A 25,372-nucleotide genomic window follows, 5' to 3' on the forward strand; every position below is an offset into this window, starting at 1 on the left:
CTAAGTCATTTCAGTCGTGTCCGACTCTGTGCGACCCCATAGATGGCAGCCCACCAGGCTCCTCTGTCCCTGGGATTCTCCAGGCAAGAGTACTGGAGTGGGTTGCCATTGCCTTCTCCGCCAGAAGCATGTGGGGTCCTCCCATACCAGGATTGAACCCATGTCTTCTGCATTGGCAGGCAGATTCTTTACCACTGAGCTACCAGGGAAGCCCTCTCTAGTAGTTTTTTAAATGGTGGCATCATCTCTCATCTTGTAGTAAAGAGATGTAGCCTTTTGGGGCTACCACCAGATAATTAAGGTGACATTAATGAAGTCAAACCACAGATTTGAAAAATTTATAAACTTTTTTTGATAGTCTTCTGTAGCTTTTATGTAGTTCAGTTCAGTCTCTCAGTTGTGTCTGACTCTCTGCGACTCCATGAATCGCAGCACGCCAGGCCTCCCTGTCCATCACCAACTCCCGGAGCTCACTCAAACTCACGTCCATCGAGTCAGTGATGCCATCCAGCCATCTCATCCTCTGTCGTCCTCTTTTCCTCCTGCCCCCAATCCCTCCCAGCATCAGAGTCTTTTCCAGTGAGTCAACTCTTCGCATGAGGTGGCCAAAGTACTGGAGTTTCGGCTTTAGCATCATTCCTTCCAAAGAACACCCAGGACTGATCTCCTTTAGGATGGACTGGTTGGACCTCCTTGCAGTCCAAGGGACTCTCAAGAGTCTTCTCCAACACCACAGTTCAAATGCATCAATTCTTCGGCGCTCAGCTTTCTTCACAGTCCAACTCGCACATCCATACATGACCACTGGAAAAACCATAGCCTTGACCAGATGGACCTTTGTTGGCAAAGTAATATCTCTGCTTTTGAATATGCTATCTAGGTTGGTCATAACTTTCCTTCCAAGGAGTAAGCGTCTTTTAATTTCATGGCTGCAGTCACCATCTGCAGTGATTTTGGAGCCCAAAAAAATAAAGTCTGACACTGTTTCCCCATCTATTTCCCATGAAGTGATGTATCTCAGGCTAAAGTGGCAATTTGCTAATAACAGTGATAACTAGTGATAACTGTGATATCAGAGATAACTGTGGAATACCCTCAGCTTGCTGGGTGGAGTATTTGGCCTATCTTCATCAATGCTCATTGACACCTTGTGAAGTAGGTGCTATTATTCTCATTGTTACAGATGGAAAACAGCCTCAGAATAGTTAAGTAGCTTACCCAAGGTTGCATAATTAACAGAGGGTCAGGATGATTTGAAACTAAATTTGAGGGAATTCCCTGGGAGTCTTAGTGCTTTCAGTGCTGGGGCCTGGGTTCGATCCCTGGTCAGGGAACTAAGATCCCACAAGCTGCATGGAGTAGCCAAGAAATAACAGAGAACCTAAATTTGAGTAGCTGCAGAGTACATTCTTTTAAAATATGCCTCACTGTCTCTACTGCTCAAATTGTTTGGGGAAGGAGGAGAAATGGGAGGATGTTAAAATGGAATAGCACTATATTTAATGTGTTTGTAATCAGCCCAGTTGACCCTCAGAGCCTTACTTTGTTTTTGTCTGTCTCAGTCCTTTTGATGAGAAATCCAGAACTAACTTGGAGTAAACTTACACAGGTCAGATACATAAGTGTACTCACAGTTGTGGTGCCACTTCAGTTACTTCCATCTGTGCTGTAACTTTGGCCTTTGTTTACAGAGAATATGGTTTATTTTATTTGGTACAGAACCTAAATAACATTTAAGTAACAGTACTGAGAAACTTCTTTTTTAACTAGTGATTCTAAAATAGTAAGCAGTAGTTTAATACTTGGTTAGTTCTTGCTATAACTACTCCTTTCTTTCCCTAATTCTGGATGCTACAGAGGTCATTTCACTAAAGGTAGGTTTCACTAAAACTTAGGTTCTCATGGCACCATCTTGGCTAATGATGAAGAGAAATAGACTTAATAGGTCTTGAATCCAACTTAAAATATGCTATTTTTTTGTATTCTGGGTTACTTTGTAGAACTGTGAGGTGTGTATACAGTTTGATAACAGTAAATTGCTACTGAATGAAGACTAAATGCTGTTTTTTATTAAATGAGATATGGAAAAATAAGGTATAGCTGTAAAAGTTTCAGGACCCTTTTCTGAAGTTAAAACTAATGTAGTCATTGTCCTATTTACAGTTAATTTTTTTTTTTTACATTTGAATACAGATTTATGTTTTATCTACCATAATAGGTAACTGTCCAATGATACATATACCTGGCTTTACTTTTCCGGTTGTGGAGTATCTTTTGGAAGATATAATTGAAAAAATAAGGTAAGTAAATATTAGGAAGTAAAAGATTAAAAGTACTAATATACTTTAGTATATTATCACTATTTTGTCAAACTTTAGTCTAAGAAACTCACCCTTAACTATTTCTTTCTAAAACATTGTTTTTCCTGAAATCAGGGATTCCCAAACTTGGTTGCACATTGAAATCACCTGGAGTGTTTGAAAATCCACATTGACGCTCATACCATATTATATTACAGAGCCTGGTCTTTAGCCACATATCAGTATTGTCTAAAGACTCCTGGGCAGAAAAGTTTGTGAATCTCTGTCTTTAGTGTTGAACTTCTGTTCTGCTTCTCCTCCCTGGTATTCATTCTCCTTTGCTGGCTTCCATTTCCCACCCTTTAAATATGATATTACCCTAGAGTTCTCACCTTAGATGTTTCTCACCGTTTTATAATTTCACTGTGCAATCCTATTTCCATGACCATAGTTCCAGGTTTTCAGAACTATTTTCCTACAGCATTCAGAACTGTGGTTTCAAAACTGAATTCTTCCTGAATTCTAAACTTATCTAAATCTATACTCAGCAGCATTCCAGTATCACAGATTTCTTGAACCTCACATTTTTCAAACAAAAACTGTCATTTTATATTTGATTCCCACCGTGCTTCCACCAAAAAAAAAAATCTATGTTGCTTAGTATGCTTTATAATGGTTGCTCCCATTGTCTTCCACCCGGTTGTTTAAACTCTAAATCAAAGTAGCTGGTGTTTTAAGCAGTTACGTTCCAGGATACGTTAACTGCTTTACACGCTTAGTAACCAAAGTACTGTAAGTCATTCTGTATCCCGTCCCACTTTCCCTCATGAAATCCTGAGAGCTTTCTCCTTGAACATACCTTCTCGTTTTTATTTTTTCTACTTAAGGTCCTTATTATCTCTATGTTAGTATAAGAGTTTCTCTGTGGGCAGTGTGGTCTTCACTGTCACAGATGCTGCCATATGTTTTCCCCAAAACTCTGGTCATGTGAGCTTTCTTCCCTAGGGTATGCCCCTTGAGATTTCTCTTTGAAAACTAGTTGAAGAACCTTTGTTGCTTTGTCATGGCCTAAAGCAGAGCAGCTCAGCTGGTATGCCCAGGTTATGATCCCATTCATGCTGGCCTTTAGCTGCTAGCAGGCTTCTCGAGGAGCCATCAAAATTACCTTAGTATCACTTGATGAGAGAGGGCTGAAGGCACAGACCCACAGGATCAGGTTCCAGCTTCTTAGCCTGTCACCCCAAGGCTCTTTACAGTCTGGTCCTGTCTGTCTAGTGGCATGCATTATGCCACTTCTCTTATGCACTGTCTCTTCTATGCCAGCTTGTGCCCTTTCTTTCATAGTTTTATGCTTTGTTACATGCTGTTTCCTCCTTTATTTGCCACCTTCTCCACTTTTCATATGTAAACTATTACGTAAGAACAAATCCCTGCCCATACAGCCTTCTCTGATAACCTCTCACAGTGAGTTACCTTCTCAGCAAGACTGCCAGAGCACTTTTATCATATCTCTTATACCGCTTACCTTATTGCCATGTGCTATGTCGTGTTGTATATGTCTCTTGCACTAGATTTCAAATTTTCAAAGTGGAAGATTTTGTCCTGTGCATCTTTGTAACTAGTATATAGCACAGTTCTTGGCCTATAGTAAACATCTGAAAACTAAATGGACAGATGTAGAAACATTTGTGCTGAGATTTTTCAAGATTCCACAGCTTACTTGTTAAAGGAGAAAACCAGAAAGTGATGGTGGGAAGGTGAGAACAAAGATCCTACTGCATATTTTACATGGAGAAAAGTCAGCTGAATTTTGAATGGACATTTATATAACATATTTTTGAAACTATATGGCTTGCACTGTGCACTAAGATCTGAGAAAAAACAAGGGAACAACTCATTACACAACTTTGGAGCTTGTATCTAGATAGGGATACAATATAGGCTATTATTCTTAAGGAGTACACTCTGGTCATACTCTCATGACCAGAGTTTTGGGGAAAATAGATGGCAGCATTTGTAAGAGTGAAGACCACAGTGCCCTCAGAGAAACTCTTATACTAACATAGGAGAGATAATAAGGACCTTAAGTAGAAGTAAAAACGAGAAGGTATGTTCAAGGAGAAAGCTCTCAGGGTTTTCATGGAGGAAGGTGGGACAGGATACAGAGTGACTTAACAGTTCTTTAGTTACTGTTGGGGGAAGTGAAGAGTGTGTAAGGCAGGGATAGCGTGGACAAGTCAGGAAAGCAGTGAGGTCGGCAGGGCAAGGAGGGAAGTGTGTGTCAGGGAGGAACATGTTAAAGTGAAAGAGTGCATGTTGGTCTTCCATGCTCTGGTTATATCATCAATGCTCATAAATTTTTATGCTCTCCCTCCTCAGTTCCACTTTCAACCACGTGGCCCCGTTTCTTACCATAGCACATTAACCAGTTGTTTTCTGAGGTAAAAACAAGCAACAACCTGACAGCAGAACAAAGATTCAGGGACCAGTAATCTAGCATAACATAAAGATGAATTGCTTCTTAAGGTCTCCAGAAGGCAGTGCATGTACACGGAATTGTAGTTAAGGGGAGTCTCTTGAAGCAACAGATGGTATCTGTGCACTTGTTCTGTAGCCAGTGCAAGAGGGGAGGTGAAGTAGGGTGGTCATTGGATAGAAGTTTTCTGCAGAGGCCCCAGCTATTCCTTTTCCATAGGAAGAGCTGTTCTGCAGGCAAGTAGGAAAGAAAATAGGTGAGATATTATGGAGGGTTGTGATTGGGTACTTGGGGAGGGGGGGCTAAAGGTTACCTCTGATCCTGTAATTGCTGGGAAGGGAGCCAGCTGTGGGTCCATCCTGCTGACTAGATTAATTTCTGTCTCAGGTTGCCCTACCTCACGGTGGTGCCTCTATATGTATTGAAGACTTAGGGGAGTCCTGGGTCACAGGTACTGAATAGGGAAGGGGATTGATGAATTCTTTGGGGTGTCTGCTATATGTCAGGCACCATGCTTTATCACTTCTTTTTCATTCTCATGTCAGTACTGTTAAAAGAGTATTAATCTCTCAAATAAGAAAACTAAAAGCCAGAGGCTTATACCTTTTCCAAGGTCACATAACTAGTCAGTGGCAGAGCACGGACATCAGTCCCATTCTGTCTGACTCACAAAGCCCATGCTTCACACCCCCCATTCTGTCTAGATGCTCTCATCTAGGTCAACTCCGAGGGGCTTTGGGGTTAAAGTATAGGTTTATTTTTCTTTGTCTCTCTCCACTCCCATGCCTCTCACAACTCACTTATGGTAGGTGACGTGCACTGCAGCATGGTGAAGTCAAAGCATAGCACTGGGTTGACTTGTAAGACATCTGAATGCTGATTCTGGTTCTGCCATTGTCTTTGTCTGTAAGACCTAGCAGAACTAAGTAGTTATCAAGCATGAGTCTATGGATCTACAGACCGTTATAAATACACTGAATCTCCTGGGGCACTAAATAAAATTGCTGGATGAGCAGACCCCAGCCAGACCTACTGTATTCAAATCACAAGGTATAGGATTGAGGAATCTGTTTTACAAACTCCATAGGGAATTATTTGTGCTCAGGTTTAGAAACCTCTTATATTCAAAATCTGAGTCTTCTAGGCAATTGTTAACTATTACTTTGAACCTATATTAATGTTAACTTTTGATACAAAAGTAAATTCAAACTTAAAGATGGTAGTTACTGTACCATTTAAATTTTTATTGCTGAAGATTATCTAGAGCTTTTATACTTTCATAAAGAATGATTTTAATCTAAAATGTTATGTGTTCATATTTGTAGATAAATTTAACTAGTATTTACTAGAAAGTATAGTGAAGATGTTCTTTAAAATTTTTTTAAATCCTAAAAAGTCAGAGATATTAGTGAAAACCAATTTTAAACAAAGTGAAGCTATTTAAGAGTATTTTTATTTTAGATATGTTCCAGAACAAAAAGAACACAGATCCCAGTTTAAGAAAGGTTTCATGCAAGGGCATGTGAATAGACAAGAAAAAGAAGAAAAAGAAGCAATCTATAAAGAACGCTGGCCAGGTTATCTAAGGGAATTGAGACAAAGGTAAGTCCGTTTTTGTTTGAAAGTGAGAACATAGTGGCTAAACAAGATGCAGGTTTGTCTTGACTTTGTACATATTTAAGGGTAGCATTGTTGTTTAGTCACTCAGTGGTATCCAGCTCTTTTGTTATTTAGTCACTAAATGTAGCCTGCTAGGCCTCTCTGTCCTTGGGGTTTCCCAGGCAAGAATACTGGAGTGTCATCTACATTGTCAGGCGGATTCTTTACTGCTGAGCTACCAGAGAAGCCCTGAAGATAACATTTCGAGTCTCATATTCTAGCTGGATACTCTACTGATTTGACTTGTAAACACTATCATAATCCCAATATTTCTTTTTATTTATTATGTTTTCGCATTTGCAGATTGAGTTAATTTTAAAATTTTATAAGTAACTTAATGTCAGGAAACTGTCAAGTATTTCATGACTTTATATTTGACTTGATAGGTATTCTGCAGGCACTGTAGATGTTGTAGAAATGATGGATGATGAAAAAGTTGATCTGAATTTGATTGCTGCCCTTATTCGATACATTGTTTTGGAAGAAGAGGTTAGTTTTGTTTTTCTTTAATTTTCAAAAGTGAACATTTCAATTTCATATCAAGGACTTGAAAAAATTTTTTCTTAAATGCTTTAAAAAAAAATAATCTATGGAAGAAACAGCTTTTGATACCAGGAGCAAGAATTTCAAAATACCAAATGATTTAGCAATTTGACCTGTTTGAAGAAAAGACTCAACAAACGCAATGTCTGGATTATAAATCCTATTTTTAAAAAGCAAACTCTTTAGTTATAATTAGTAACTAAAAGTTATCTTGAGCTAATGTAATTTTAACGAAGACTTAATTGTGCACAGAATTATACTCTTATTTTGTTATGTGATTCTTTATAACAGTTATTTCCCTTCTGCATAGGATGGTGCAATATTGGTCTTTCTACCAGGCTGGGACAACATCAGCACTTTACACGATCTCTTGATGTCACAAGTGATGTTTAAATCAGGTATTTTAGAAATGTATTTTTATTGCCATTCTAAGAATGGTACTTGAGTTATGTGTAGCCTGGTTATTTTCTTTCATTTGAGTCCAAGTTGAGTTTTTTCAAAAGTTGGATTTTTTTTTTTGCCCTAAAGTTCTGGGTCAGAGATGAAGAGGGTAGATACGTAGTGAAGTTCCTTATTTAGTTTTATGGTGAGACTGTTTCCCCTCTCTGCCTAATTTGCCCAATAAAATCGAGTCTTTGGCATTTGAGGTTTTTGTTTCTTCACTCACTTCTGCATTTAGTTGGGCAGAAAAGAAGTTTGAATTTATCCTCTTAAGCCAGAATTTCTCAGCTCTAACTCTACAACAGTCACTCATGGCACTTCTTTAAAAATGCAGACCCAGATTGCACCCTCATGCCAGATATTAGAATGTGACCTGCCAAATGTTAGAATGTGACCTGAACATCTGAAGTTTAAAAAAAAAAAATTCTCAGATGATCTGATTGTTTAATAGGATGTTTTGGAAGATACAACCTCTTATGTTTTAGAGAAATGCATTGGAACATTTTTCTCCTGTGAAATTATAGCTTTTTTTGGAGTCAGTGTTAACTTTAGTAAAATCAAAGCAAATTCCATTTAGTATTTTAAGTAGTTCTGAATATACTTCCTAGCCTTACTCTGTTAAAGTGCTTTGATACATTTCATTTTTTTAAAACACTGAAAAATATTTTGATCTAATTTTATTGGCTAAAATACTTTTAAAATCCCATCATGGCAATGCCCTCAAATCGTTCACTATAATTAATTTTCTATTCTCTCACTGCAAAAATATTTTGTCTGATTACTATGACTTCTCTATAATGAAATATTACTTTCCTCATCATTGGTAACTTGTGTATAGAAAAAGTCGTGATTAAACTATACAACTATATATATATTTTTAAAACAACTATATACAACTATAGGTCGTGATTAAACTATGCAACTATATATTTTTTTTTAAAACAGAAATACTTCTCTGGCAACTTTGGCCTTTCCTTCCCCCATCATAAACTCTATTATATGATCTACTTTTAGTTTTAAAAATGTGAGTGTGTATGTATTTTTCAAGAAAAATGGGGAGATCATTTTGGAGGAAGTAGGGAAAGGATATAATTCATTGTCTTTCTGATTTCTGATTTAATTATACTCAGGGATGGAAGTATTAATTTATAGTTCTACCACCAGCTTCAGTTCAGTCTCTGAGTCGTGTCTTACTCTTTGGAACCCCATGGACTGCAGCGTGCCAGGCTTCCCTGTCCAAACACCTGGAGCTTGCTCAAACTCATGTCCATCGAGCCGGTGATGCCATCCAACCATCTCATCCTCTGTCATCCCCTTCTCCTGCCTTCAATCTTTCCCAGCATCAGTGTCTTTTCTAGTGAGTCAGTTCTTCGCATCAGGTGGCCAAAGTATAACCACCAGCTTAATTTCTTTTAAAGAAAATCTTTCAAAAATTAAACATTCCTAATCTTTATCATTGTTTTGACTTCCCTGGTGGCTCAGAGGGTAAAGTGCCTGTCTACAATGCGGGAGACCTGGGTTCGATCCCTGGGTCGGGAAGATCCCCTGGAGAAGGAAATGGCAATCCACTCCAGTACTATTGCCTGGAAAATCCCATGGACAGAGGAGCCTGGTAGGCTACAGTCCATGGGGTTGCAAAGAGTTGGACACAACTGAACTACTTCACTTTCACTTTTCACTTTCAATCTTTATCATCATCTGATAATCCAATCCATAATCAGATTTTCCCATTTTTTCCCCCAAAGTATCTTTCACAACTAGCTTGCTCAGACTGTAGAAGAAGTCAGACTGATAAATCATTTAGTTTTAGAACGGTACTCCCATCTTCCCTTTTCTTTCCCCATGGTGGAAAAGACTAGGTTCTACTTTCTGGAGATGTCTAAATCTTTATAGTATCATTTCATTTGATCATCTCTTAATCCTGTTTTCCTGCCAGCTGGAAGTTATATCTGAAGGCTTGATTCAATTCAAGTTAAGTTAAAGTGGGTGTATTTCATACTGTGTCACAGAGATAAGTAATTGAAGGTATTCTTTGTCAAGCACTATTTGACAGCTTTTTACAGTTTAGAAGGGTCATAAAGGCTGTGGAAAGCACTGTATCTCCTGAATAACAGCAGATCTTTTTCTTGGAAAATACAACTACAATACAGGAATGTCTTCTGGACATTCTTGCCAGAGATTTAAGTTAGGTTACACTTTGGTAGCTATATCTGGCTGAAATTTACCCTTGCTTCTGTAACACTGTCTCTACTTCCCATTACAGTACTACATCAAACTGTCTGTTGACTGATAATCATGAATGGGTTTGAGCAACTTGATTTTGAACCCTAAAACTTCCTATATTTCTAACAAAATTATTTTTTTTAATGTGGGCGACTTTTGGAATGTATTACGTTTTACCAGTGCTATTTCATTATTTTTAAGTGGACATGGAAATTTAATAAGTAATTTGCTTTAAACTTTAAAATTTTCTCTGATTAAAGTAGGATTACCCAAAGTCTACAAACATATTCATCCATATTAAATAAAATCCTTTGATCTTTAGTTAGTGGTGGGAATGGAGTTAATGTTTTGTTTTGTATTTTTTGTAATATAATTTGAAAAGGTTGCTACCAACTTTTCAGCATTGTATAAGAATTTAGAATTTGCAGAAAAAATATTAACAAGTATATAAAATGTATATACTTGGTCTGATTGTACATAGGAATATAAATTAAGAATTACCGTGTATTTTTTATGGAATTTTCTGCAGCTGTTTATCTTAAAGTTTAATTTTCTTCTTAATTTTCAGACAAGTTTATTATTATACCTTTACATTCTCTGATGCCTACAGTTAACCAGACACAGGTATGTTGTTGAATTTATCTTTCAAACTGAGGCAAGCTTTAAGGACTGCTTATTGTATGTTTTGTTTTATTTTTGAAAGCACATTTTAAAATAGTAATCCATACAAAAAATACTTCTTTGAGAACCTTTGCAAATGAGTCTTCAGTGAATGACTGCACAAAAATTTGGATAAGAGAGGGTAATCCATGAATCACATTAGTTTCATCAGCATTAGGGAAACATTTAAAGGTTGCTTTTATCAATAGCTTGTTTGGGTTTCCTGAATAAAATGAAAAGATATGTGAAAGCCAATAAAAATATTCAACCTAGCAATGAATAATCTATGACATACACAGTTTGATACTGAGATTTTGATTTAACAGAATTAGTACATTTATAGGCATGAGATTTCAGTGATGTATTATTAATTATGGTTTTGGATGTTTTGACTGTCAGATTCAGGGATCTCTAGTTAGAATGAACAGTGCATTCCCAAAGGAAAGGTAATTTTCTACTGTTTGCAGGCCCTGGTAGAATGAAATGGATCCATTTTTTCCACTCTGTAAGAAATAATATACATATTTTTAATTGAGTGCTTTTTACTATCTCTGCTGGTATGATAGTTCTGAGTAAGGCTCAGCTAGCTGGATTAGGTACAGTGTGCATGTCTGAGGGAAGAGAAGAGGAAAGACAGAGCTCTTGATCCCAAAGATTGAACAAAAGAGTATCTGGTGTGGAAGTACTTCCATCGCTCATGCCGTGACCATAAAATATTGATTCCTTTGCTAGAGGATATGTGACTAGACTGGCAAACAACATTTTCTCTTATTACCATTTTTATAAATGAGACAAGTTTATGATTTTTTTTTTTTTTTTTTTGCTTTTCAGCCAAGTGGTGTCCACCATCATGACGTAGGATTTATTATTTGAAGGGGATCTTTTTAAGTCCATTTCAGTCTCAGTAGCTGGTATACAGTGGTACAGCTAGCTGGCATGCATTCTGATGATTGGGCATGTGCCTTGTTGATTGGTGTCATCTGTATGTCTGTACATGCTCAGTTAATCAGTTGTGACTGACTCTTTGCAACCCTGTGGACTGTAGTCCACCAGGTTCCTCTGTCCATGGAATTTTCCAGACAAGAACACTGGAGTGGGTTGTCATTTTCTATTCCCGACCCAGGGATCAAGCCCTGCATCTCTTGTGTATTCCCCCATTGGCAGGTAGATTCTTTACCACTGAGCCACCTGGGAAGCCCTGTTTTTATCTGTATAGTTTTTAAGTAATTCATAATTCTTTACATTTCTGTCCCTTTCCCTTAAAAAAATTTGACAGCACAGTAAACGTTTGCATTCTGCAGCATTTAAAAAAAATTTTTTTTAAGTTACAATATTTAAATATTAATAATTTTGTATACCACTTAAATATCTATAAATTAAAATAATCTTTAAATTATAACCTTTCATTTGAAATCTTTATTTGTGATAGGGTTTTGATATCTAAGGGAGATTTGGTTTACCATAAGGGAATTTTGTGATATTGAAGATGATGTATAAGATATGACTATATCTATAAATATTAGATGCATATGTCAGTGAATGAACACAAAATTGCTAAAAGTGAACAGTACTTGAAGTAATTACTTTAATTGTAAGACTGGATATCAGAAATTCACTCTTGGGATTTTGATGTATGTATTCTTGCAGGTGTTTAAAAGAACTCCTCCTGGTGTTCGGAAAATAGTTATTGCTACCAACATTGCAGAGACTAGGTAAAAATTGTTTTTTAATTACCAACTACTAATGATTACATTTGTTTTGAGCACTATAACAGTTAACATACCTTAATCTTTTTTCTACAAAATACTTTGTAATTTCTTTAAATCTATTTGAATTTAGTTGCAGTAAACATGGGTTGTTTTGTTTTGTTTTGTTTTAGCCTCTTCAGAAATAGGCTTTTAAGTGATTGTTTTAAAGCTTCCCTAAAGAAGCATGGGGACTGAGGTCAGTACTTCTGGTTGGGAGTAGAATTGATAGATTGTTTGGTAATCAGTTATATATACTCTTTAAAATTATTCCATTGGAGATACTAATATACCAGTACAGTCATTGCAACAGATTGTTCTGCAGAAGCTGGTGTTAATTCATGGCACTGGAGGGCTCACAGAGCTAGTTACAGAAGTCCTCAGGCAAGCTGTGACATTTGACTGAGGGCAGATAAGAATTGTGCACGTGATCTGTAGAAAGGGCACTGTGCTGCCGCTGAAGCTGCTGATGCTGCCTGTGATGCGGTGTCTGGTCCCCACTTGTAAATGTGGAAGAATGGTGAAAATCCTAAACTACTGAAATCAAGTTGATTCAATAAAAAGTGTTTTAAGATCCCTGTCTGTAGATCTGTTATAGGCTAATATGCTTTAGATGTGTTTTTAACAATTTTTATGTATTTGTTTTCCAAACAGCATTACCATTGATGATGTAGTTTATGTAATAGATGGAGGAAAAATAAAGGAGACGCACTTTGACACACAGAACAACATCAGTACAATGTCTGCTGAGTGGGTTAGTAAAGCCAACGCTAAACAGAGGAAAGGTAGAGCTGGAAGGTAAGATCCGACCTTTGAAGTCTTTACAAAAACACCAAAAATTTTGTTACCAAATTTACTTAAGAAAGTTCCCTTTCATCTTTTTAAAAACTTACTGCAGCATGTTTTTACTCCCCAGCAGATGGGAGAGTCGTTTTAATCATAGTTGTTTTGGAAAAAGTATCTGTCAGATTTTTTATTTTATGATTTTTCTACCTCTAATTCCTCATTCTGGTTAATATTCTTATTAGCTATATTATCTGTGATTGTGTTTCTTTTTTAAAAAACATATTACTAATAATGATTGCTATTAATAATACTTGAATGTCAGATCATCCTCTAGAGACTTACACACATTAACTTGCTTAATCTTCCCACAGTGCTGTGAAGTAGGTTATTATCTCTATTTTGAGGGTAAAGAAACTAAGGTATAGAGAAATAAAGTCATCTAAAGTCATCTCTCCAAAGTCACACAGCATTACAAGTAGCAGAGCCAGGAATTTGAATTTAGGTGGTTTGGTTCCACAGCCTGGGCTCCTAATCATTATACTTCACCAGCTGTACTGGTTTTTCACTATGAGTTACCAAGGAAAATACTTTTTCCCACTTATGTGATAGCATGAGAAATAAAAATACCCTTTTTTTGTTTTTTTGGTTGCCTGTGGTGTTTTTTGTGGTGAGCAAGAGCTACTCTTCCCTGAAGTGCATGTGCTTCTCATGGTGATGGTTGCTCTTGTTGGGGTGCACAAGCTCTAGGCGCACGGGATTCAGAAATTGTGGCATGTGGGCTCTAGAGTGCAATCTCAGTACTTGTGGTGCACGGGCTCAGTTGTTCTGCAGCATGTGGGATCTTCTTCGACCCAGGGATCGAACTTCTATCCTCTGCATTGGTAGGCAGATTCTTATTCACCGTACCACCAGGGAAGTCCAGTACCTCTGTTTTAACGATCAGAGGAAAGATTTGCCTGTAACACAAATAATTGCACTTATTACTTGTTTTAATGCATACTTCAGAATATTTTACACCCTAACTCATACGAGTGATAGAATCATGTCTGGAGTTTGAAGAGTTTTTATTTTACCTCTTACATGTAGGATAAACAAGATTTCCCTTAATTTTCAGATACTGGCTTAAGTACGGAGAGAAGAGTTAAAAAAAAATTTTTTTTGACAGACCATTTATCAGCCTTTTAATAAGTTTATTTATACTATATATTTAAAGTTGTCACTCATTATAATGTTTGCAGATATTTCCAGTATAGCTTGACTTCAGGTGGTTTATTGGATTATGCAGTTGGTGCTCTTGAGTCATAGTCCTGGCTTAGTCCAAGAAGTGTACCTTCTACTCTATTGAGGGGATAATTTGATTGGGAGCCTAGCAAGATTGAGGTTTCCCCATGCAGACCAGTCACTAAATGTAAAGTATTGCATATTATAGAATTCTTCATCCCCACTAACCTGGTGAAAGTTAATTGTGGAATTGCAGTGTTTTTGTTGATGTTTTTAATTGAAGCATAGTTGGTTTACAATGTTGCTTTAGTTTCTGCTGTACCACACAGTGATTCAGCTTTTATATATATATAGTATTTTAATTCAAAAGGAAAATAGTCCCCTGTGGGCTCTGTGATACAAATTTCCTTTAGCAAAGCTAATTAAGATTGATAATTATTTTGAAGGCTAGTGCAAACTGTTTATGTGGTCCTTGGTGGAGATCCTATAGATAGGTAATGGGTTCTCTGAGCCACCAGATAAGCCCATCATTCAGATCAGTAGATGCAAATAAGGGAAAAAATTGTTTACAACATCTCTCTGAGAGCTCACTAGATAGCACATACCTAAGAGCTTTTAAAATAATAATAGGTTAACATAATACCAGGATTTGTTACATAAAGTGCTCACAAGGCCCAAAGACATTAATCTATGTATACTGCTGATTTTGTGTCAGCCAGTCTGGAGTCTGTAAGAAACAGGTAACCAAATTATTGGTAGGAGGAGGGAAGCTTGTCTTTTTTAGAACTAGGACTTAGGATTAGTGGATTTAAGCTTATTCAGAAAAGATGAGGAAAAGGAATATATGAATAACAGTGAAGTAACAAGTAAATTAGTTATGATGTGGCTTGTAAGAAATAGATATTAACTGCTTTCCCTGCCTTTTCTTTTCTCTGGAATTCTAAAAAGTCACTGATAATACTTACCTGCCCACCCCCCTCCTTGTTGTTGGTTTTTTTTCTTTTTAAAGAGTTCAACCTGGTCATTGCTATCATCTATATAACAGTCTTAGAGCAAGCCTTCTAGATGACTATCAACTGCCAGAAATTTTAAGAACGCCTTTGGAAGAACTTTGTTTACAGATAAAGGTAAATTAAGTGGGAGAATTAAAGTAAATAAGGTTCTGGTTTTCAGCATGTTTTATAGAGGAAAGTAATATGTTAATCTGCCAGAAAGAATTTAGACCACCATTTGTTTTTGTGTTAGTATAGTTTGACCCCTGAGCAGCCTGAGGGTTAGACTTGCCAGGTATCCCTTCTCTGCCTCAGAAAATGACTCACCGAAGGGTGGGTCATTGAAACAGCTTGGTTAGAATCTGGAGTCAGACCCTAGTTCTGTTGATTCTACATGTTGTGTTTGCTGATTGAACACAAACTTTGCCCTGCACTTAGTTAATTTAAAGGTCTGTAAAACGAAAATGCAAGGACTATATTTTTTAGAAAAAAAATCTGCATAGACATGAACTTGTGCTGTTCAAAATCGATAAACTGTGAACTGTTTTTAAGCTTCTGTCACGTGTATATTAAACAGCTTTTAATTACATACTGCTCTAGAGCCAGACTATCTGGGATTGAATCCCAAGTCCTGTGGCAAGCTAGTTCTTTTATATTGGGCAAGTTATTTAACTTCATAAAATTCTTAGAACAGTGCCTGGCACATGGGAAGTGTTCAGTAAATCTTAGCTATTGTCACTACATCTTAAGATTCCCTCATTATAAACTACTTACCTTTTTTTTTAGCATCATATATTTGATAAAATTAGCCACCTTATATTGAAGATAATCGGTAATCAACTTGTTGAGATTTTAACCAGCTACTTTTCTCATTAATAAAGTTAGTGGATGTTGAAAGTGGTATGTTGGCCTTTAAACATTTAGAATCACAAACATAATTTTAACTTATTCTGGTGAAATAACTAATTGGAAAATCGTGTATAGCTTTGCTTTATTTGATTGAGTGACATGGGGATGACTAAACTCTATATCCATATATGACATGTTTAATTATATTTGTCTCTCCCCAGATTTTAAGACTAGGTGGAATTGCTCACTTTCTTAGTAGGCTAATGGATCCACCATCGAATGAAGCAGTGTTGCTCTCCATAAAACACCTGATGGAACTGGTAAATTTGTTTGTTTGTTTGTTTTAAAATCTAACTTAGATTTACAGTGTTTAAGTAAAGCAAGCTAATTATAAAATTTACTCTTAATTATTGCAAAGTAGGCCAATGAGTGTGCAGGACCAAATTGATTCCCTATTTGGCTGTTCAGCTTTAAGTATGAAATAAGTTATAAAATGATACTGTTGTGATTTACTTATCATATTGGGCTCTTTCCACACAAGTTTTTTCATGGTAGGCATGACTTAAAATTACATATAATTTTGAAATCTTTCCATTTCGATCTTTTAGAACTTTTGAATCTTTCAGTTTCTTGTTTTGATCCTCTTCACTTGTATTCTTGAAAGGAATTTGGTTTCGGTATTCTTTCTGATTTTCATAGTGTTTTTATAGCTTTGTCAAATCTAAGCAACTTAATGACAGTATGGACATCTTATAAAGGCAGCTTTTCTGTTTTTGAAGGAATACTAGCAGGTGACTTTTTCCCAGACTATATCCCGCTACCTATCATTTTCTTAACAGCTTTTTCCCTTAGTTTATTTTATGAAGTCAGTGTTTTGAGAAACAGGTTTCATTGTCTTGCTGCTGCTAAGTCACTTCAGTTGTGTCCGACTCTGTGTGACCCCATAGACGGCAGCCCACCAGGCTCCCCCGTCCCTGGGATTCTCCAGGCAAGAACACTGGAGTGGGTTGCCATTTCCTTCTCCAATGCATGAAAGTGAAAAGTGAAAGTGAAGTCACTCAGTCGTGTCCGACTCTCAGCGACCCCATGGACTGCAGCCTACCAGGCTCCTCCATCCATGGGATTTTCCAGGCAAGAGTACTGGAGTGGGGTGCCATTGCCTTCATCGTCTTAGGTGCCCACTTAGTTGGTAGCCATCCCTATACAATACCACTTTGAGAAGCCACACACGACTGGCTGCAAGTTCGTGCCCAAAGTAGAGAGAAAGAACAGAACTGTGCTGTCCAACTCAGTATCCACTAGCCACAGGTGACTATTTAAGTTTTGAATTAAATTACAAATTCAGTATCATGGTCATACTCACACATTTTAGAAGTTGAATAGACACATGCGGCTAGTGGTTACTGCATGAACAGTGCAGAAATTACATTCCATCAGTGCTGCAAGTTCTGTTGATTAGTGGTGGGTTAGAGGGCTGATGGGTGTATTTTACATATTTAAAAATATATTTTTTTAAGCCATCTATGTAGATAGTGTTGAGAATTTGGTCCCTATGAAAACATTGAAATAAGCTTGTAATGTGAGTATTAAGTTGTTTAAATGAAAAGTATTGTAACTGATCTGACCATTTTTGTTTGAATTGGGGTTAGATTTAGTGAGGTTGCTGATATTAGGGAACAGTATGGTTTTACTGACTTTAAAATTTAAAAGTCTTCCCCTCTGGATTTTTCTCTAATAGAACATAGCAATAGAGAGCTAGGTGGTATCAGAGAATCAACTTACTTGTGGTAGAGACAGATGACTGGAGGACAGCTGGAGTCTGAAGCCAGAGTGGGGTGACTTCCTTTCTCCTGAGTGAATTTAAGAACCAGTCTTGACTGAGCCATTTGCAAGCAACAAAATTGTGAAAAGGCCTGGGACATCCTTGCCAACAGTAGGGTCTGAAGCCTGCATTTTGAAAAAACTTTTTTATTATGCAATACAGATTGCCCATCCAGGATAAAAGAGCAAAACAAAGCATTCAACTTAATGATTTATTACAAAGTGAACACTTATTTTTAATCATGTCAAGAAGTTAAGAACATCTCTGGGATACTAAAAGGCCATGGCCTACCCTCTCCCATCACTCCCTGAGTCTCAAAAATAACATCTATAATGACTAATGGTAGTCTCTTGCTTCTCTTGATGATTTTACCAACCAGAATACATCTCTATAAAGAGCTCGATTTAATTTGATCCTTTATAAACTTTACAGAAATCCACATGGGATGTTGGGAATTTTGGAAGAATGGGGTTCTGAATTCTTTCAGTAAACATTGTGAAATTCATGTGCATTGCTGCTTTTAGTTGTGTATAGTTCATTCGTTTTCATTTCTTTATATGGCTACTGAAAGGTATTTTTGGTTGTTGTTTAATCGATAAGTTGTGTCCGCCACTTTTGTGACCCCATGGACTGCAGCCCACCAGGCTCCTCTGTCCCTGGCTTTTCCCAGGAAGGAGTACTGGAGTGGCTTGCCATTTCCCTTCTCCAGGGGACTGAACCTGCATCTCCTGCATAAGATTCTTCACCACTTAGCCACCTGGGGCTTCTGGTGGCTCAAATGGTAAAGAATCTGCTTTCAATGCAGGAAACCCAGGTCTGATCCCTGGGTTGGGAAGATCTCTTGGAGAAAGGAATGGCTACCCACTCCAATATTCTTTACTGGAGGATTCTATAGAGGAGCCTGATGGGGCCCATGGGGTTGCAAAAGAGTCCAACACAACTGAGCGACTAACACTCACACTTTCACCTGGGAAGCCCCAAAGGCATTTTGCTTATTTCCAATTTGAAGCAGTTACATACGCTGGTATGAATATTCTTCAGTATTTATTGTTTCTTAGTGTACATGTTTAAGTGTTTCTCATAGGTATACGTGTAGGAGTGAATTCAGTAGGTAATGCCCAACCATTTTCCAAAGTTGTCAGACTACTTACATGCCTACCAGGGCCAGTGGTAGGTTGGTATTCTCATTGCTCTATAGCATCACCAACCTATAGTCTTTTATTGTAAGCATGTTGATAGGTATGTTGTAGTTGAATAGTTTTAATTTGCATTACAGTGAGTGCCATTGAATTTGTATGCAGCATTTCATACTTCCAGCCCATTTGGATAGTCTCATTTGTAAATTTCTAGTGCCAGTTTTTGTGTTATGTCATAGGAGGTCATTATATATACTTTTTGTATACTATTGATCTGAGCCTTTTGTCAGTTGTATATTGCATATGTTTGTATTTTTACCTTATCACTTTATACTTTTTTTTGTGTGAACAAATTCCCAGTTTTAATGTGAAATATATATCAGTTTTTTCTTTATTGTTACTGCTTTTTATCCTTTCATGAGTCTTTATCTACCCTGGAGTCATGGTGATAATACTGTTTTCAGTTTTTCTTCTTCACACTTAGAAATATAATCCATGTGCAATTGATGTGTGTATGTCTGTGTGTGTAGGTGAGGTAAGAATCAGTTTTTAGATATGTGGAACAGTTGACTGAAACTGTTAGAAAAAAGTTTATCCTTTTCCTTCTCTTTGTTCTGCAGCGTTGTCATCGATCAAGTGTCTATGGGTTTGTCTATTTGTAGGCTCTGCTTTATTCTATTGATGTATATTTTTCTTGAGCGGGTATTGCACTGTCTTAATTACAATATTGAGTCTTAACCAAGCAAGAACATGCTCTTTCCCATTGATTTAGTTATTTAATCTCTTGGTATTTCAGCATTTTCTGTGTATCTTACAACTCTTTAAGAGATTGATATCTTGATTAGTGGTATTTTTGGATTTTATTCAAACTTCAAAATTTTGCATTTTCTTGTGTGTCTGCTATATAGAAATCAAGTTGGTTTTGAATGTTGACCTTGTTTTCATTAATGCTGTGAAACCCACTTATTCTGATAACTGTATGTAGATTTTTTTTGCATACAATCACATCTATAAATAATTGGAATTTTATTTATTTCCAGCTGTCATCCAGGATCCTTAGTACAATATTGTGCAGAAGTGATATGATAGTATATGTTTTTATGTTCTTTATTCTCAAAGGAAAAGCTATCAATAATTCATTGAGCATGTTCTTTGAAGATTTTTTTGTAGAAACTCAAGGAAGATTCTGTTCTTAGTTTATTAGATTTTTATTATGCATGGATAATTTTATTATGTATGTTTTTATCAAATCTTTTCTTCCTCTAATGAGATTATCCAGTTATGCTGCTTTTTATGTTTAATTTGTAATGTATTGAATTACATCAGTTTTTCAAATGTTAAACCAACTCTCATTCCTGAAAGAAACCTAACTTGCTGTGATTCAATTTGCCATTGTTTTAAGTTTCTCATGTATAAGGTGATTTACCTTCCCTTTCTCTAGACGTCCCTGTCAAGCAGGTACCAGGATTATGCTAAACTCAGAAAACAAGCTTGAAAGTTTTTTTTTTTTTTTTCCCTAGTCTCTGAAAGTTTTTGTAAGATTAAGGTAATTTCTTTCATAAACTTTTAGTAGAGCTCAGTATTGGCTGTGTTCCGTGTTGTACAGTACATCCCTGTAGTCTGTCCTACACAGTCCATTAGTTTGTGCCTCTAATTCCCCTACCCCTGTAACAAACTACCAATGGGTTGGCAGAGCAATACGAGTTCCATCGTTTGCTTTTTTTGTTGTTGTTCAGATTTTGTCATTTTGAATGTGTACAGGACGTTGTATTTACAGAGATCTTTGTGGATAAAAACTTGGAACTTGGGGTGATAATTTTTTCCAGAGAGGATTTATGTTGCCTTCTCTGGGAAAAGATGCTCCAGTGTTGTTCACCTCTCTAGACTTCTGTCTCCAATTACTGGACTTGTAATTTTTGTAATTCTTTTGTAAAAGAATTTTGTAATTCTTCTGTCAGTGTCTTCAGGCAACTTCTCTAGCTTGGCTCAGCACGATGATTGGATCACATTACCTAGGGAATCAGAGCAGAAGTCACCCCCATTTTGGAGGATTCTAGATAAACCTTTTATCTCTTGCTCTGCTGTTGGTTTCATGTCTCCTAAAGTACTGTAATTGATGGGCTGGGCATTATATACTCCAAGTATATGTTTTGTCTTTTAGGTTCCCCGCCCCCAACAACTCTTGTACTTTTAGTGATTTTCTTTATCTTATTGAATGCTGGCTAATACATTATTTCTCATTTTTCTTCTAACATTTATAGTAAAGCTGAATTGTGAGTTAATTTTATTTTTGTTTGTTTAAATAAGTTTCTAACCTTTGCTGACCTCAAAACTAATGTTTTGATGACAAGAACTAAAGCTGAACAGTATAAAGGCATTTGGACATGAGTGGCCTGTCACTTTTTTTTTTTAAGCAAACTAAAATATGATGCTTTACAATGTCTGTTTTAAACATAAACTCTTATTTTATAGAATGCTCTGGATAAACAAGAAGAATTGACACCTCTTGGAGTTCACTTGGCACGATTACCAGTTGAGCCACACATTGGGAAAATGATTCTTTTTGGAGCTCTGTTCTGTTGCTTAGACCCGGTACTCACCATTGCTGCTAGTCTCAGCTTCAAAGATCCCTTTGTGATTCCGCTGGTAAGAAGTATACAAATAAAAAGCTAGGTTTTTCTTTCTTTTTTTTTTTTTTTTTACAGGGTAGTTATTTGCTTAGATACACTTTTTATTAGAATGCCATTCTCCTTTATATACCATCAGAGCAATTTAAGCTGCCTTCATCTGTTTTTAAGGGAAAAGAAAAGGTCGCAGATGCAAGAAGAAAGGAATTGGCAAAGGATACTAAAAGTGACCACCTGACTGTCGTGAATGCATTTAAGGTAAAATGGACATATTTTCAATTTAAATTTTTAAAATATGTTATAGTTATCAGGAATAAGTTAAATTAGTGAAAATGTTAAAATTAGGTGAATATTTGAAAAAAATCATATACTTTCCAATTTTGTGATAGTGCATTATTACATTTTCCCTTTTGGAAAAAAGTCTGTTCTTTGTGTTTTGATAACAGAACAAGTGAACAATTTATTTTAAAACATTATTTGCTATTATTTATTTCCATCTTTGTCTTATTCACATTTATGACAGAAGGTTCTTTCCTGTTCATTAATAAACTATGCCTGTATTCAGATTTAACATTTTGATAGAGAATCATAATCATGCATACTCTTTAAGAAAGAGAGACGTTTTCTCTGACAGCCAGGCTTTTCTGAGGATAAACATGCCTCATCCATCTTTGCAACATTTGAGTGTAATTTGGGGTATGGAGACAGCATCTTTTTATTGTAGTTCTAGACTCATTTTCCTGTTATGGGATTGTTTATGTATTTTTTTTGTTCCTTTGAGCTAATTCAGTATTTTTTCACCCCATCGTCCTTCCTTTTCTAACTTAAAGCAAAGCAAAACATATTTGTGAAGGTGAAAATATATAATAGCATTGAAATTTGTCTAACAGGGTGTTCTTTTTGATTAGTACATCATGTGCAGAATGGTGCTATTTTATGTAAATGAACAATACATTACTTTATAACTTGCTCATATTTGTGTAAAGAAAGGTCTGTAAATTCAGTTTTGGATACCTCTTAATGACTAGGATCATGGGGAGTTCACGTTTTTGTAGTTTGTTATTTTTTTAATTATTTGGGTTTTTTTACAGAGAAAATTAAAAATCAGAAGGTAAACATTATTACTAAAATAAAGACAAACTAGTAAGTAATCTTTACTTTGGGAGAGAAAACTAATACTTTATTTCTTTGCCCCCTAGGGATGGGAAAAAGCTAAACAACGTGGTTTCAGATATGAAAAAGACTATTGCTGGGAATATTTTCTATCCTCAAACACATTGCAGGTAATGATGAGTGTTTTGAAGTAATTCTCATATATATATATTAGGGGATATATGTATCCATTCTGTATAGTCAGCTCTATACCAAAAAGTTAATTGTGAGTTTGTCTTGTGAAGTTGAATCATACAAAATCATAGAAGAGACTATTAAATCAGCTGCAGTAGCACAAGAAAAAGATGTAAAGCATAATAAAATAACGGCTAAGAAAAGAAACAAGTCCAGAGTTTAGCAAGAAAACACGGAAGCTCCTTTACTCTTTCTGCACCCATCCTTTAGTTGCCATTTTGAGGATTTGTTCTAAAATTTTCCCTGATACTTCTAAAATCTGTTTTAAACTCAAATAGGGCAAGTATCTCTTTTTAAACTTTAGATAGGTATTTTTATCCTGAACTGACTTAGTGTAGTGAGAAACACTATTGGAGACATTTGTGAAACAGAAGAAAGTAAACAATTAAGGCAAATGCAACATCAGACACTGCACTGAACTAGAGAAGTGATCTCAAGCCAGCAGGCGTAGGAATATCCACACCTTTTCAGCTATGTGGCATGAACTCTGGTAATGGACATATAGTAGATCTACAAGGGGGTAAAGAATCCAGAATCCAGCATATTTAATTAAACTTGCCCAAACATTAACGGAATTAAAAGAAGGGTAATGACAATTCTGAAAGATTCTACAGCCAATGGATAAAAGAAGGGAACCTGGCATATCTCAGCAGAAAATAAAACTGTTTCATATAGTTAGGAACAGTTGAAGAATGTGGTTTTAGTAAAAGGTAAGAAAATAAACCAGTAAAAGGAATGAAAAGACTGCTGAGCCAAGAAGACAAATTGAAGGCCATAGCATCATAAGGAACAAAATGGGCAATCTTTTAAAACAAAATATTACCTAGAAGGAAGGCTTGAGATAATCACAGCCTGTATATGCAGCCATGAAAGAAAAAAATAAAGCAATAAGTAAAAAGCTCATAAACAGGAGGATAGCATTGATCTATCATGAAGGTAACAGGTGTCTCTTCATAGAAAATCCAGGAGTAATTGAATATGTATTCAGAGATATATGTAAGAACATGTCCCTTGAGTAGGAAAAAATGAAGTGAACTACAGTATGAAAAGATAGTTAAATCCAAGTGTTATTTGAGAATACTATATCCTGTCAAGATATTCAAGTATAAAGAAAAATGACAGACATTCAAGAAAGCACTTGAAATAGACACTCATGAGCTGACCTTGAAAAACTTAATGAGAGTAAAATGCTGCTTATTAAGAGGTGACTCAAAAAGAATTTAGGAATGGAGAATACATACTGAGTATACATTGAAATTATTTAAATATGGAAAAGTGCAAAATGGTATTGAGAATTATGGATATAGAAAAAAAGGTATTGTCCTGAACAATATAAAATAATGGTGATAGAAATCAGGAGGTGGCCTGGCGATTCAGTTGTAAGAGAAATTAGGTAGGAAAACTAAAGTCACACAATTCGTGGAAAGGATACATATTTAAAAATGACTTGGGACTTCCCTGGCAGTCCAGTGGTTAAGACTCTGAGCTCCCAATGCAGGGGACCCTGGGTCAGGGAACTAGACCCCACATGATACAACAGCAAGGTCCTGCATGCCACAACTAAGACCTGGCACAGCCAAATAAATAAATTTTTTTTTAATGACTATATTTCATAATCTGTTTTAAGCTCACAAGGCTTTATTAAATATCTCTTAAGATTATAAAAATGTTGCATTCATCTAATTCAGTTTTGTTTAATTGCCTTAAATTGAACTAAGATTAAATACTTTTATTAAAACAGCTTCTGTACTGTTAACGTAGTTAAGGTGGCATTTTTGTCCAATTCTGATGAGTTTTTGCATTATTGCTTATTTAATGATACTTCTGATGATATTGAGATTAGGGAAGTCTTTTGTACTTGCCTATATTATTTGAATGCTTTTTATAACAAAGCATGTATTATTTTACTCATGGTCGTTTTCTTAAAAACAAGAAACAGGCCTTAAGCTTTTGAACCAGGATGTAATGGTAGTTAGTTCTCAGTAGTACATATGTGCAGAGAAGGCAATGGCACCCCACTCCAGTACTCTTGCCTGGAAAATCCCATGGGCAGAGGAGCCTGGTAGGCTGCAGTCCATGGGGTCGCTAAGAGTCGGACACAACTGAGCGACTTCACTTTCACTTTGCACTTTCATGCATTAGAGAAGGAAATGGCAACCCACTCCAGTGTTCTTGCCTGGAGAATCCCAGGGACGGGGGAGCCTGGTGGGCTGCCGTCTATGGGGTTGTACAGAGTCGGACATGACTGAAGTGACTTAGCAGTACATATGTGAATGTTATTTTACTGTATGCTTTTCTGTATTTTTTCCCCCCCCAAAATATGGGGTGGAGAGCAATTTTGAAAGTTAGTCTTTTTGCTGAATAAAGTAATTCTGAAACATCAGTTGTTACTCCCTACAGCAGGCAAGCCTTTTCTATAGAAGATCAGATGATAAATATTTTCAACTTAATATCCACATGGTTTCTCTGGCAGCTGCTCATCTTTGCCATTGTAATGCAAAAGCAGCCAAAGATAATACGTAGACAAGTGGGTGTGGCTTTGTTT

The 25,372-nt window shown here is 36.4% G+C and overlaps 1 protein-coding gene across 3 annotated transcripts in view; it reads left to right on the forward strand.

Annotated features, from left to right (window-relative positions):
• Positions 1 to 25,372, forward strand: part of DHX36 (DEAH-box helicase 36) — a 45,971-nt gene that overhangs the window by 14,599 nt on the left and 6,000 nt on the right. For all 3 annotated transcript variants that reach the window (XM_055569279.1, XM_055569281.1, XM_055569280.1), the window contains exons 9-20: positions 2,219 to 2,300; positions 6,238 to 6,378; positions 6,822 to 6,924; positions 7,289 to 7,376; positions 10,211 to 10,266; positions 11,950 to 12,014; positions 12,702 to 12,845; positions 15,064 to 15,181; positions 16,117 to 16,215; positions 21,326 to 21,499; positions 21,652 to 21,738; positions 22,680 to 22,763. In XM_055569279.1, the coding sequence (XP_055425254.1) occupies positions 2,219 to 2,300; positions 6,238 to 6,378; positions 6,822 to 6,924; positions 7,289 to 7,376; positions 10,211 to 10,266; positions 11,950 to 12,014; positions 12,702 to 12,845; positions 15,064 to 15,181; positions 16,117 to 16,215; positions 21,326 to 21,499; positions 21,652 to 21,738; positions 22,680 to 22,763 (1,241 nt within the window). The remainder of the gene's footprint in view (positions 1 to 2,218; positions 2,301 to 6,237; positions 6,379 to 6,821; positions 6,925 to 7,288; positions 7,377 to 10,210; positions 10,267 to 11,949; positions 12,015 to 12,701; positions 12,846 to 15,063; positions 15,182 to 16,116; positions 16,216 to 21,325; positions 21,500 to 21,651; positions 21,739 to 22,679; positions 22,764 to 25,372) is intronic.

Source organism: Bubalus kerabau, chromosome 2, assembly GCF_029407905.1.
Source record: "Bubalus kerabau isolate K-KA32 ecotype Philippines breed swamp buffalo chromosome 2, PCC_UOA_SB_1v2, whole genome shotgun sequence".
Classification (NCBI taxonomy): domain Eukaryota; kingdom Metazoa; phylum Chordata; class Mammalia; order Artiodactyla; family Bovidae; genus Bubalus; species Bubalus kerabau.